Genomic DNA, 11,975 nt, shown 5'->3' with positions numbered 1-11,975 from the left:
GTTTGTGAGAAATTTGTTGTTGATCGGAAAAATCTACGTAGATCAGTGAGAATCTGAGGTGGAAATGATGTTTGGTTGTTGTGGATGGCTTGGATCCGGAGTGGATTAAGCGTCCTGTGACTGGATCTGTTTGTTTGAAGTTTCATTTAGTTGTTTAAATTCTGCATTCTCGTTTTACCTCGTCTAGTAGCCGTAGATCTGCCTTAGTTTTAACTGTTCTTCGTTTTTACTGCTTTTAATTCCGTCTGCTTCGTGTTGATTTACGTTTTTGCTCTGTTTCTTAACTGGTTATTTCCTGGTAAATGTTGAAGAAGATGATGTCGCTGTTAGTTGGTCCTTTAGTTAGTTATTTTGCAGCTTTTCAATCGTACTCTACCTTTTCAGAAAATGGTCCCCACATTCAGTTGTTTTCTTAGGTCTGGGTAATTTAGGGAATAGTTTTCTTAGATCTAGTAATTGTCTCGCTTGTTCCAGTTTACATGCATGTTTCCTGTTTCTGCCTAGATCTAGTTGTTAGGGTAACATATTTCTATTACCAAGTTTAGGAAGTAAAGCTCAACCCTAAAAATGCGTGGCAGCAGCCAACAAAAAATAGTTCCCGAGTCTTTGAACATGTTTATTTGCGCCTTCATCTCTGTGGGATCGATCCCTACTTCCCTGTGCTAATTTTAGTATACGTGGTTGAGGGTTTTGAAGAGGTATTCTGTGTGTCCGACGACCGAGATCTTTCAACGATCCGTGAGTTCCTAGACCCTGTGATCTAGTGGATTCGCTGGACTCAGAAAGCTTGATATTCCTTACTGTGCACACAGTCTAGTTCAGTACTTCAATAGTGTTAGGCCCTTCTGATTCTTTTTTTTTTTTGTTAGGGGTCATTGGTGCAAGAAGTGCAAAAGTTAGGGTTATTTGGTGCAGTTCATTCTATATTTTTATATTCTGAAATGTTATTTTCGACTTGGCTCTAGAAAATATTAAGATTTTCCGGATAGTCAAGAGGGTAGTCGTCTTACATATTACTCCCTCCGTCCCAAGTTACTTGAGTCGTATTCCATTTTGGGTTGTCCCAAGTTACTTGAATCATTTCTCTTTTTGGCTAAAAACAAAACATCTAATCACACTTATTTTATTCTTTCTTTTACTTTACCCTCTCTCCTCTCTCTTGATTTATTCTCTTCTCTACTTTATTTAACTCATTAAACACAACTTTCTTAAATCTCGTGCCGAAAAGAAACGCCTTAAGTAACGTGGGACGGAGTGAGTATTTCTCTCCTGTTGTATACTTGAGAATTTATCATTCTTTTAATCTAACATTAAGTCTAAGATCATCCACAGTGGGGCGGACCATCGGGCGGGCTATCGTCCGCCACTGGAGCAAGGCGGACGATGCTCTATGCATCATCCGCGGATGATAGCCTCAGAACATGCATCGTCCGCGGTATCGTCCGCCCCATTGCGGGTCACGCAAACAATGCAACGCGTTTTCCTTTTTTTTTATTTCTTCTAAAATGTATATATATACCACACTTTACCACTTCTATTTCACTATTCTATCTTCTCTTCCTCTATTTTAAACCCTGACGAATAGTCTCGGCGGATTGCCGATGTTCGGCGGTGGTGCACGGTGGCCGGGTACAAACCCTGACGAATACCGGCCCTTCGATACACCGGGTTCCATCGAGTCCAATTGGGAGGCCAACACCTAGTAGATCCGGATTTTAGCACGGATTCGTACGGGCTATCCGACATGGAGCCGTCCCCCGCCCCGCCTCGGCCTCCGCCCCAAAGGAAAGGAAGGAGAGAACCAAATGCATAGCCTAGAAGTTGCCGCCTCCGGAGAACAACGAAGAATTTGTCCCAGGGAGGACGAACTATAGCCGCGAAGAGACCCTTCTTCTGACGAGGTGTTGGGTTAATGTTTCAAAAGACCCGGTGTTTGCTAACAACCAACGACAAATCGCGTACTAGGAGTGCATCACTGAGCGCTAAAACGAAAACAAGCCTACGGCCTCGTTCTAGCGGCGGACGGAGCAGCTTCGCAAGCACTAGGATCAGGTGAAGAAGCAGCTTAACTGGTTCTCGGTGGAGTACATGAAGTGCTTGAGGGAGCAGGGCAGCGGCGAGAGTTTGTCCGATGTACGCGATAAAGCGTTGGCGTCGTACTTATCAATGTACGGCGAGTTCAAGCACTACTCCGCCTGGCTCATCGTGAAAGACAAGCAGAAATTCCAAGGAGGGATTGTGCCCATATCGTCTACGTCGAAGAGGACAAAGAACTCCGCTACTGGTGATTATACGAGCAGCGACACCGGCGCACCTCCGATGGACCTCAACCAACCGATGTACGAGGATGAGAGCTCCGGCACACCAATGTCCTCCCGGCGTCCCATTGGCAACAAAGTTGCGAAGAATAAGGGCAAGGCGAAGGCGATGACCTCACAGAACCCGACCCGACCCCGACTCCGACCCCGGCCCCATCCCCGAATTCAGCTGTGGCACATGCCTATGGGGACTTGGTGAGGGTCGCCACGCAGAGGACGTTGTTGGACATGCACAATGCCCTCAGGCAGTGCGACGACCCGGATGAAGCCTAATACCTCAAGAAGATGATCGATTCTCTCCAGTGCCAGTTGGGAATGCTTTAGACCATCTGTAGTGCACTTGTTTTTTTTTCCCACTCTTGTAACATTTTCTTTTAATAAGTAAATGTAAGATTTCTTTTTAAATTGTGGTACTTTTTTTTTATTTTGCTTGATATATTTGCAAATATAAGTTAAAATTATAGGACGGATTATAGGGCCTCTCACTGCAGGTGGATGAATAGGAGGATAAAACGCTGATACGACGGAGATTGTGGATGCTCTAATGCATTTTCCAAGCAGATAAAAAAAAAGAGGATTTCACAATACAAAAGAAATCTATATAAAAAATATTATGCCAAATATAAGAACAAAATAATAAGAGTTCTAAAAAGGAGGAAAACGGGTGGGTGCCCATACACTGCGGTGTTCAGCTTCGAAGCTCAGAACAAATCGTCCTAAAACTCCTCACTTTCACTTTCGATTTGCATTTCTCTCCAAATTTCATCCTAATCCTTTGATTTTCTTCCACCGACAAGTAAGATTCTCGTTTCCCCTCGCTCTTTGTGTTTCGAAATATCTTCCTTTTTCGTTATTTGATAACGGAACAAAATTACGGAATTAGACGGAAACAAAATTACGGAATTTCTTGTTTTATTTGATATATTGATTTGGTTTTTCTATGATTTTGGGGATGGATGAGTTTTCTAGGTTTCGTTCACTTCTCTTGCTGATTTGTGACTTAACTATTTTGGTTGATTTTGTGTGGGGACGCGTGAGAGAGCGAAAGAGAGTCGAAATTAACAAATGCATATGCATGTATGCCTCAATTTCATTGCTCCTGCATAAATAATTACTCGAAATGCTGCAAATTTCAGTTAGAATTGAATTTTTAATTCCCTTGCAGAATTTAATGGAGATAATTAGATTTTAAACAGAGGAAAATGTGTTTAAAAAGCGAAACTCGTTTCTTGAAGTAGTCTTGACTTTGCAATTTTTTTTGTTATTGTATTTGTATCAAGCACGTGTCTGTTTAGATGATACCTAATTACTTATGCAGTCTTATCTCATTCTAGAATTATTACTAGGGAATAAGAAAATTGCCTAATTTTCAAAATCATTGTTTTTTAAACTGTATTGATGCATGTGGTTGGTAATATTTTAGAAAATGGGTAATACTATAGTGATAGAATGAGAGGAGAATGATCAAGATTGGAATTCTGATTCATTTGTTGATATTGGACTAAAGGTCTGTTGTTCTGGTGATGGCAAAAATCTTGCTAATTGTTTCCAAAAAAGGCTCCAATGTTATGTCTATGTGGAGCCATTTAGATCCATCTGTTGTTAGTATTTATAGTGAAAATCCAATGGTATTATAGCCTCTTTTAGCTTGATAGGAGAATCAGATAGAATGGACCTTGGAGGCATTGACAGTTGATGGTAGAGGACTTCGAAAAGTATGTGATTTGCTTTGTATACATTGTGGTAATTTTTGGCGTCTGAATGGTTTGCAGTGCTAGAAGCAACAGCTGATGACACGGACAAAGAGGATTTGAACTCAAGGGACTCGGACGAAGGTGATCTAGCTGAATCTGAGGAGAAGGCATGGTCGGGGGAAGGAGGTGAAATTGTCGAACCCCATGTAGGTATGGAGTTCGACTCGGAAGATGATGCTAGGAGATTCTATAGTGACTATGCTAGGAGGGTAGGGTTCGTTGTGCGCGTCATGCAACGTCGTCGTTCCGAGATAGACGGTAGAACTCTTGCTCGCCGGCTCGGATGTAACAAACAGGGCTTCTCCCCACACACAAAGGGCATGGTTGGGCCCGAGAAGAAGCCACGGCCTAGTGCACGCGAGGGTTGCAAGGCAACGATACTATTCAAGTTGGAGAAGTCTGGGAAGTGGGTGGTGACTCGTTTCGCCAAGGAACACAACCACGCTCTAGTTGTCACCACTCAAGAATACACTAATGTGGTACGCCAATGCAATCCTCTATTCGTGTACATATTTTACTACCAAAAACTATATATTTTGATTATGCTTTCGTCAGTGCAGCTCGATAAGGACAAGCGGATCCAAGAACTTGCACGAGAGCTGCAGCGGCAAGAAGAGCTATGCGCTGAGTATCGGGAGAGTCTGATCAGCCTTCTTTCGACCGTCGAGAGCCAAGCCGATCAGATGTCGTCGAAAATTCTCGCAGTGGTTGAAAGTGTTAAAAAAGCTGAAGCAGAAGCTCTTAGTGAAGCACTGACAATAGGATCGGATAAAAAGTTGTAGTCTGATGCAAGAGTTATGTTGATGTTGTTATTTTTAGTATATGTCAAGATTTTTTCACTCTGTTATGTTATTATTACTAATAAAGAGTGCTACCCTTATTGCAGCAATTGTATAATTTGTAGTATTGATTTATTATTGAAGAAACTATTGAGGTATAAACGCTAGTTTACACCTCAAAGTCAGCGGAAGTTAAAATTATGGAAGGTTAGCTGGAAAATTTTCATGAACTTTGATCGAATTTGGTTTATATCATTTTAAATTAGCTAAAAATTACTATAAATTTGGATTTGTTTGCAATAATCCAACTATAAAAAAATCTTGTCTCATGATTGTGTGATTTCTAATCAAAACGAGGCTATTTTTACATTAATATGCGACATTGTTTGTCTCACCAATGGGGATGTGGACATGATTTTATGGTTGTCATCGTATCAAATAGTACAACCATACAAAAAATATTATTATTGATAATTGCTAACAAATCAAAGCTTCAATAGTTTTCTCATCTGATATTATTATATGTTGTTGAGTAGAATTTGACTAAAGTTCACAATTTTTCCAATAATTTTCATTGAAGTATCGATGTTAGTAATTTGCCTTCAAGTATATGTGAATTCACATTAGAGTGATGCGTATATGTTTGGAGCATGAGATTAAAAAATCATGCAATGTTATTAGCTTCACATATATTCTAGTCAAGCTTTCAAAAAACTATTTCAATACCATGAAAACAAATTGATCACAAGTAAATTGGCCAAATCCAAAAATTTGATAAAACATGCATTATTAACAAGTGACGTGATCAAGATAAAACTAGTTTCCAAACCAATGTCCGCTTGTGAGCATTTTACTCTGCAAATCATCTATGCCTCAATACTCATCAATGGAATGGACGCTTCTTCTAAGTAAAGAAAATCCAATCACTCACTGCATATTAATCTTCAACCAGCCCTTAACCTTATATATACTCACCCTCTCCGAATGTGTAGTGCCGCCTGCAAAGAAATAAAGCTCAAACCCTTCCACATTCACATACTCCACCCTCCTTCCTTACTCATCCTCTTCGCACCTCTCACTTTCTCCCATTTCCCATTTACATCGTATGCATTTGCCAACACAACTCTCCAAAGCTCTCCCATGTCCCCAACGAGCACAGCAGCACTCAACAAACATCAGAGCCAGCCAGCACTGGTATCTTCTTTTCGTCACTTTTTCACTCGTTCCCGCCCAGCCACAAAACTTACTGTCTGAAGATGATCAAGACTTGCCTCATCAAGACAAAGGTCCATATCCATCACTAAATCTTCACCAAAACCAAACCAAACTCATTAAATCTACTTCATTGTCATCCAAGAATCGGACCAAAGTGATCACCAATGTCCCATCTAATTCATCCAAGCACAAAACTAACTCATCAAGGACACATAATCATCAAACTCCACCATCAAATCAAAGCTCAAGAAACTTAACTCCACTGGAAAAATCTCCCTAAATTCGACGCTTAAAAACCAAGAAAATCTCAGATCTGAACAAACAAGCATTCACTAAGAACAAGTCTATGATGAAGCCCCATCATTCAAAATCCCACGTTAAGTGCCCTTGGCACCAAATCCCAGAAAAAGTCTAGCTGGATCGATCAAGAAGATGATGACAATTCTTTGGTGTCAGAATTCAAAGAACTCCAATCAAAATTCCAAAATCAATTGTCCCATTGGAGAAAATCTCCAATCATCAAGAATCTACCTCACAAAATATTCTCAAGAAACCACCAAACACTTCAAATTTCAACAAAAATGGGAAAACTAAAAAAAATCAGAATCGTAATCATACGGCAAGAAGCAGAGATTCTTTTTGCAGACAATCTCTCAATTTCCTTTTTGAGAAAATTAAGTTTTGTATAAGATGGGAAAGAGGAAGAGTGGTATTTAGAAGAGATAATGAACTTTCTATAGAAATTGAGCAAGCCATAGCAAAGACTTCAATTTCAGAAGCAATGGAAATGAGTGAAGAAAGAGAAAAAGGGGAAGGGTTTTTCTTTCCTGGTTGCAGACGGCGAGCGAGAAGAAGAATAAAGTTATTCTTGATGAACAGTGAAAAGCCAGATTAGCTATCGCAGGGTAATGGTGTGATAGTTAGTTAATCTGGCTAAAAATGTGTTTTTAGCATGGTTTGGGCAATCTCACGAGCTTTCAAGATTACGGCAAGAACCTTATCTACCCTATGTGATCATTTCCTCTTTTTTTTCAAAAGTGAAGCAGCTCGTAGAACCATTCGATCAACCTCATCGAGATCCTCTGCCTCTACGCCTCTGTTCAGCGATTTCCCCTTTTTCATATCAGCAGATATTTGGCGCAAATGTTCTTCGAAATCGTCGTCCTCTGCCTCACTCTGTACCGGAAACTTTTCAAACTCGTCCATGTAAAGAGGCTTTAAATCTTTCCCTTCCGTCTCCGCGTCTGACTCCGACTCAAAAATATCAGACAGATCATCAGAATCCGAAACCATATCCAAGCCTACGCTCAAATTGGTTCCATTTTCTTCACTTTTAGTCAATAGTTCTTTCAGCCTATCAGACCCTTCAAACTCTCGATTGGGATGGTTCCCGGATTCTAGATCACCAGCATCATTTGCCTGTTTTTCTTCATTCGTCGTAGGTTCACTTCCCGCCTGAGCTTGAAGCAGCTCGAGCTCCTGCTCCAATCTTGGGATATATCTCTTAACAGCCCTCAGAGCATCCCTATATCTCGATTTATCCAAGGCCTACAAAATCATAGATGTGCATTAACATTACAAAAGCAAACAAAACAAAGGCAAAAACTTGTACATCTGGTGCACAGTGCACCCACCCAATTAGGGCTTATTAATTCCCAATCAGGATTTAATTATGACAGATGCACTAGAGTGTTCCCGAACAACAAAACCAGCGTTGAGTAACAAATGAGTTTTGAATGATACTACCTTCTTTCTCGATAGGGTTTCCCTTGGAGACATTATCTCGGTCGGGGGTTGGGCATAGTTCTTCCCTCTGTACATGATTATGGTGTTATCTTCCTGAATATCGAGCACAATCCCACCGCTCAAACGCGCCAGCTCTGAGGCAATCTCCTTCACTTCCTCAGGGGAGAAAGTCTTCACGATGACCTTCAATGTCTGATGCTTCTTCCAGTGCAAGTGCATGTTCAGTATAACGCCTTGATACAATCCCCGTCTCCCAACAGGGACATAATTTTTGCTCTTCTCGCCCATCTTCAAAAAGTAAAAGTGTTCTTCGGGTGTCAATATTTCAGGGTCGTGCATCGTGTCCGATGTCTCTTTAGGCTCGATCTTTCTGAGGGCTTCAAGTAATCTTTCCTCTTTCCTCCGAGCCTAGGTGAAGCATTAACAACGTGTTGTAAGAATCTCAAATGACACATAGTTTCCAAATCATCCATTTCTCGTTATCAATCAAGCCAGGTATAATCACAAGATTATTAGAAGGCTCTATCATGTATGTAATGATCACGAAGGCTACATGAATTGTGATCCAACTATGACTATAGACCTTAAGAATTCCTGAACGATAATAATCGACATTGATTGAGGTCAAAATCACCCGATTCTTGTTTGTTTACCAACATTTCAACTCAAAGGTTCAACAAAAACACCAACTTCAAAACATGATCCAGTCAATCAAGTAAAGTATAATCAAAGAGACGATTCAAATCCTTATCCAATAAACTGAATTCGCAACTATGACTTAAACCTGTCCATAAATCACTAAAATGGACTCCTAAAACCAGTACACCTTAATAAGTAATGAACTATAATAATCAACAGTTATCGACACGATAAACCATTCCTCGTATGTTCAAGACCTACATCTCAACACCTAAACAACAACATTAATCCAATGCCAAATTCTCATTTCTACTTCATAAACATCCACTCAATCAAGTAAAGCATAATCAAAGAGACTACACAAATCGATACATTGCAACTAAATGAGATTCAATTTTTTTTTTTTTTTAAAATACCTTCATCAATTTGTAGAGGATTTTCTCTTCCGCAGTCATCCTTTCAAAGGTTTTCTTCTTCTTATACCTGAATAACTTGAGCCACCTCACCACAGCTCTCTTCCCTTTCAATTTCTTCCTTTTCGTTACCGGACCAGCACCATTTTGCCCGCCCTGCTCCACCTCAGGCTCCGTATTTCTCAGAACCCGACCCGAATGGAACGATGCGACGCCGCCAAATTTACATATTTGCCCTCCAATCACACATTTCCAGGCTGCAAGAGGTGTGCTGCTGCTAACGATCCTGCGCATAAAACGATCAGCAGCCCTAGAAATTAATTATACTTTCACTGAAGTATGCAGCGAAAATAGCAATCTGTTATTACACACTGAATTTTCACAATTGGGAAAAGGAAAAACGGAAGAAATTAATCACCTGGAGCTCTGGGATATGAAATGGGCATGAGAGAGAAGAGGTGAAAAGAGAGCGAAATTGGAACGGAGATGTTTGAGGAATGGGAGTTTAGATGCTAAATTTCTCACCGCCATTTTTCTTTTGTTTTGCCTTCCGATTCACGCTCTGTTCATCTCAAGCTAAAATGTGAATTAGAGCATCTCCATGGTTAAAGGCAAATGGAAATAACTAAACATATTTACTTTTTCTTCAAAAAAGTTCATGCTCCAATAGAAATGGTATATGAAGATGTATTATACCTTCTTTCATTTTGAGAATGTATCTTTATTGAAATACAATGTTAATTGTGTTAAATGTCAAGATAGTAGTAAACTTATTACTTCGTTCAGTCATGCTATTACTTCATTCTATTAGTTTATTATTCCATTCTATTAGTTTATTACTTCATTCCATTAGTTTATTACTTCATAATGTGTTATGACATAATTGTCTCTCAGTTGAAATAAATTCTGTAACAGCCCGGTTTTCTAGGGTATAATAAATACGACGATCGCTACCTAGGCGGACTTAAATGCAACAAGAACGTAGACTAAGGTTTCATTTCAAGGGATTTGACCAAAGTAATTAATGAACTATTTAAGAAAATGACAAATTGACAACGGCTTAAGCAAGAAAATCAATCATGGATAGATATCGTAAGAGCACTCCCAATGGTGCCGGCTAAAAGTCGGCATTTTTTCGCCGTCTATCGCCGAGTTATCGCCGACCAATGGGAGAGGTCGGCGATAATTCGGCGATTTTTCCTCCCGTTTTATTGCCAACCGGCGAAATTATCGCCGAATTATCGCCGACCACTGTGGGCGATAATTCGGCGATAAATATATTTTTTGTTTTTTTTTTTTTTAATTTCCCCCTATAAATACACACCTTCTCTTCATTCCTGTACTATTTTTTTTTATTAATTTTCGTCGTTGTAATGTTTACCCGTGTTTAATACAACGAACTTTATTACTATTATTTGTTTTGTCTTATAAATTAAATTAGCTAGCTTTATTATATACAAAAATAAAACAATTAAATTAGTGATGATGTAAAAATGAAATGTTGAGTTAGGGAGAAATAAGGGAGAAACCATTGGAGCAGTTGGCTAAAAGTTGGCTAAAAACTGGGGATAAATTATGGTGCTGATGTGGCGCTGATGTGGCAGGAGTTAGGGAGAAATAAGGGAGGTTTTAGAGCATGAATAACGCTACTGGGCCGGGCCGCAACTCGCGAGTCCCGGCCCGTGTTTAGCGTTGGACGACGATGCGGCTCGGCCCAGGCCGGTCCCGAGGACGCAGTTGCATCCCGGGGCCTCTCCCTCCGTCACGCCCGTCCCGGCGTTATTTGCGTTCGGGCCGGGCTGCAAGTCCCCTCCGTTTTTTTTTTTTTTTTTTAAATTCGAAAATTAATATATAAATATCACTCTTCCATCCATTTTCAAATCACTTCAACTTCATTCCCTCTCACTCACCATAAAATTCGAAAAATGAATCCTCGGCGTGAAGGCAAACGAGCAATCGAAGCTCAAATGGCTCGAATGTTAGAGACGGCGATGCCCGCAATCCAAGAAGAAATCAACAACGAGGTGGAACGCTATCAAGCTGCTATCCAAGCGTGGAACGAGCAACACGACCGGGTACCGCGTACTCGGATGTATATCCACCGAGACTGTGAACAAGCTGGTTTGCGGCTTTTCATGGATTATTTCTCTGCAGATCCTCGATGGAGTGATCAGATGTTCCTCGCCGGTTCCGGATGCGGAGGAATGTGTTCTTGCGCATTGTCAACGCAGTTGTGGCTCGTGACGCGTACTTTATGCAAACATTCGATGCTGTCGGGCGGCAAAGTATATCGACTTTACAGAAATGCACATCCGCCCTCCGCCAACTCGCTTACGGAACAACTGCAGATATGTTTGAGGAGTACCTCCATGTGAGCGAGCATACTGGACGCGCTTGCCTAGCCAAATTCTGTCGGGCAGTGATCGAAGCATTCAAGGACACATACTTGAGAAAGCCAACGTCCGACGATGTTCGCAGATTGGTGCGAATGCACGAGGAGAGGCACGGCTTCCCGGGGATGCTGGGCAGCATCGACTGTATGCACTGGCCGTGGAAGAATTGTCCAATGGGTTGGAGAGGAGCATTCACTAGCGGGCACAAGGGCTCGCATCCAACGATTGTGTTGGAGGCCGTTGCCGACCAACGGTTGTGGATCTGGCATGCCTACTTTGTAGTCGTTGGGTCGAACAACGACCTCAATGTGTTGAACGGGTCTCCATTGTTCAACGGCTTGTGTGCCGGGCGAGCGCCTACCGTAGAGTTCACGGCCAACCACCGTCGGTACACTATGGGGTACTATCTGGCAGACAGGAAACTGTTGGGAATGCTCTAAATTATGCTCAAAAGTCAAGGGTTTAATATAAATCCTAAAAAAATGCATTATGTCTCAATATTCTAAACCAGAAGGAATAAGTTCAAACTCAACAAACGATAATAAGTTTCATGTTTCAACGGATGCAACCAAGAGAAAAGTGAAGTCATGTATGAAGACACAGCTCCACTCGATGTTTCAAAATGATCATATTATTATTCGATTTATTTGCTCAACACCGCCAACCGCTCGTCGCCGCTCAACCTGCACATAGGGAAAACAAATGCAGGACTGAGTAT

At 41.0% G+C, this 11,975-nt stretch overlaps 3 protein-coding genes across 3 annotated transcripts; 2 read left to right on the top strand and 1 right to left on the bottom strand.

Moving 5' to 3' along the window:
• The first annotated feature begins 2,954 nt into the window (after nucleotides 1-2,954).
• LOC125209566 (Far-red impaired responsive (FAR1) family protein) lies at nucleotides 2,955-4,961 on the top strand. The gene is made up of 3 exons (XM_048109165.2): nucleotides 2,955-3,114; nucleotides 4,091-4,551; nucleotides 4,633-4,961. Coding segments are annotated over exons 1-3 (684 nt in total). The 5' UTR covers nucleotides 2,955-3,113; the 3' UTR covers nucleotides 4,855-4,961.
• A 594-nt stretch (nucleotides 4,962-5,555) lies between these two features.
• Nucleotides 5,556-9,465, bottom strand: LOH1 (RNA-binding CRS1 / YhbY (CRM) domain protein). Its single transcript, XM_048100510.2, has 4 exons — nucleotides 9,283-9,465; nucleotides 8,868-9,150; nucleotides 7,813-8,220; nucleotides 5,556-7,614 (listed from the first exon to the last, which is right to left on the bottom strand). Exons 1-4 carry the CDS (start codon nucleotides 9,393-9,395, stop codon nucleotides 7,081-7,083), a joined length of 1,338 nt encoding a protein of 445 aa, XP_047956467.1. The 5' UTR covers nucleotides 9,396-9,465; the 3' UTR covers nucleotides 5,556-7,080.
• A 1,593-nt stretch (nucleotides 9,466-11,058) lies between these two features.
• Nucleotides 11,059-11,697, top strand: LOC125195238 (uncharacterized). Its single transcript, XM_048093419.2, has one exon. It carries the CDS (start codon nucleotides 11,059-11,061, stop codon nucleotides 11,695-11,697), a length of 639 nt encoding a protein of 212 aa, XP_047949376.2.
• Nucleotides 11,698-11,975: the final 278 nt, after the last annotated feature.

This window comes from Salvia hispanica, chromosome 2, assembly GCF_029641045.1.
Source record: "Salvia hispanica isolate PSC_SH4W2 chromosome 2, Shi_PSC_v1, whole genome shotgun sequence".
Lineage (NCBI taxonomy): Eukaryota > Viridiplantae > Streptophyta > Magnoliopsida > Lamiales > Lamiaceae > Salvia > Salvia hispanica.
This window is presented reverse-complemented; position numbering and strand designations above follow the sequence as displayed.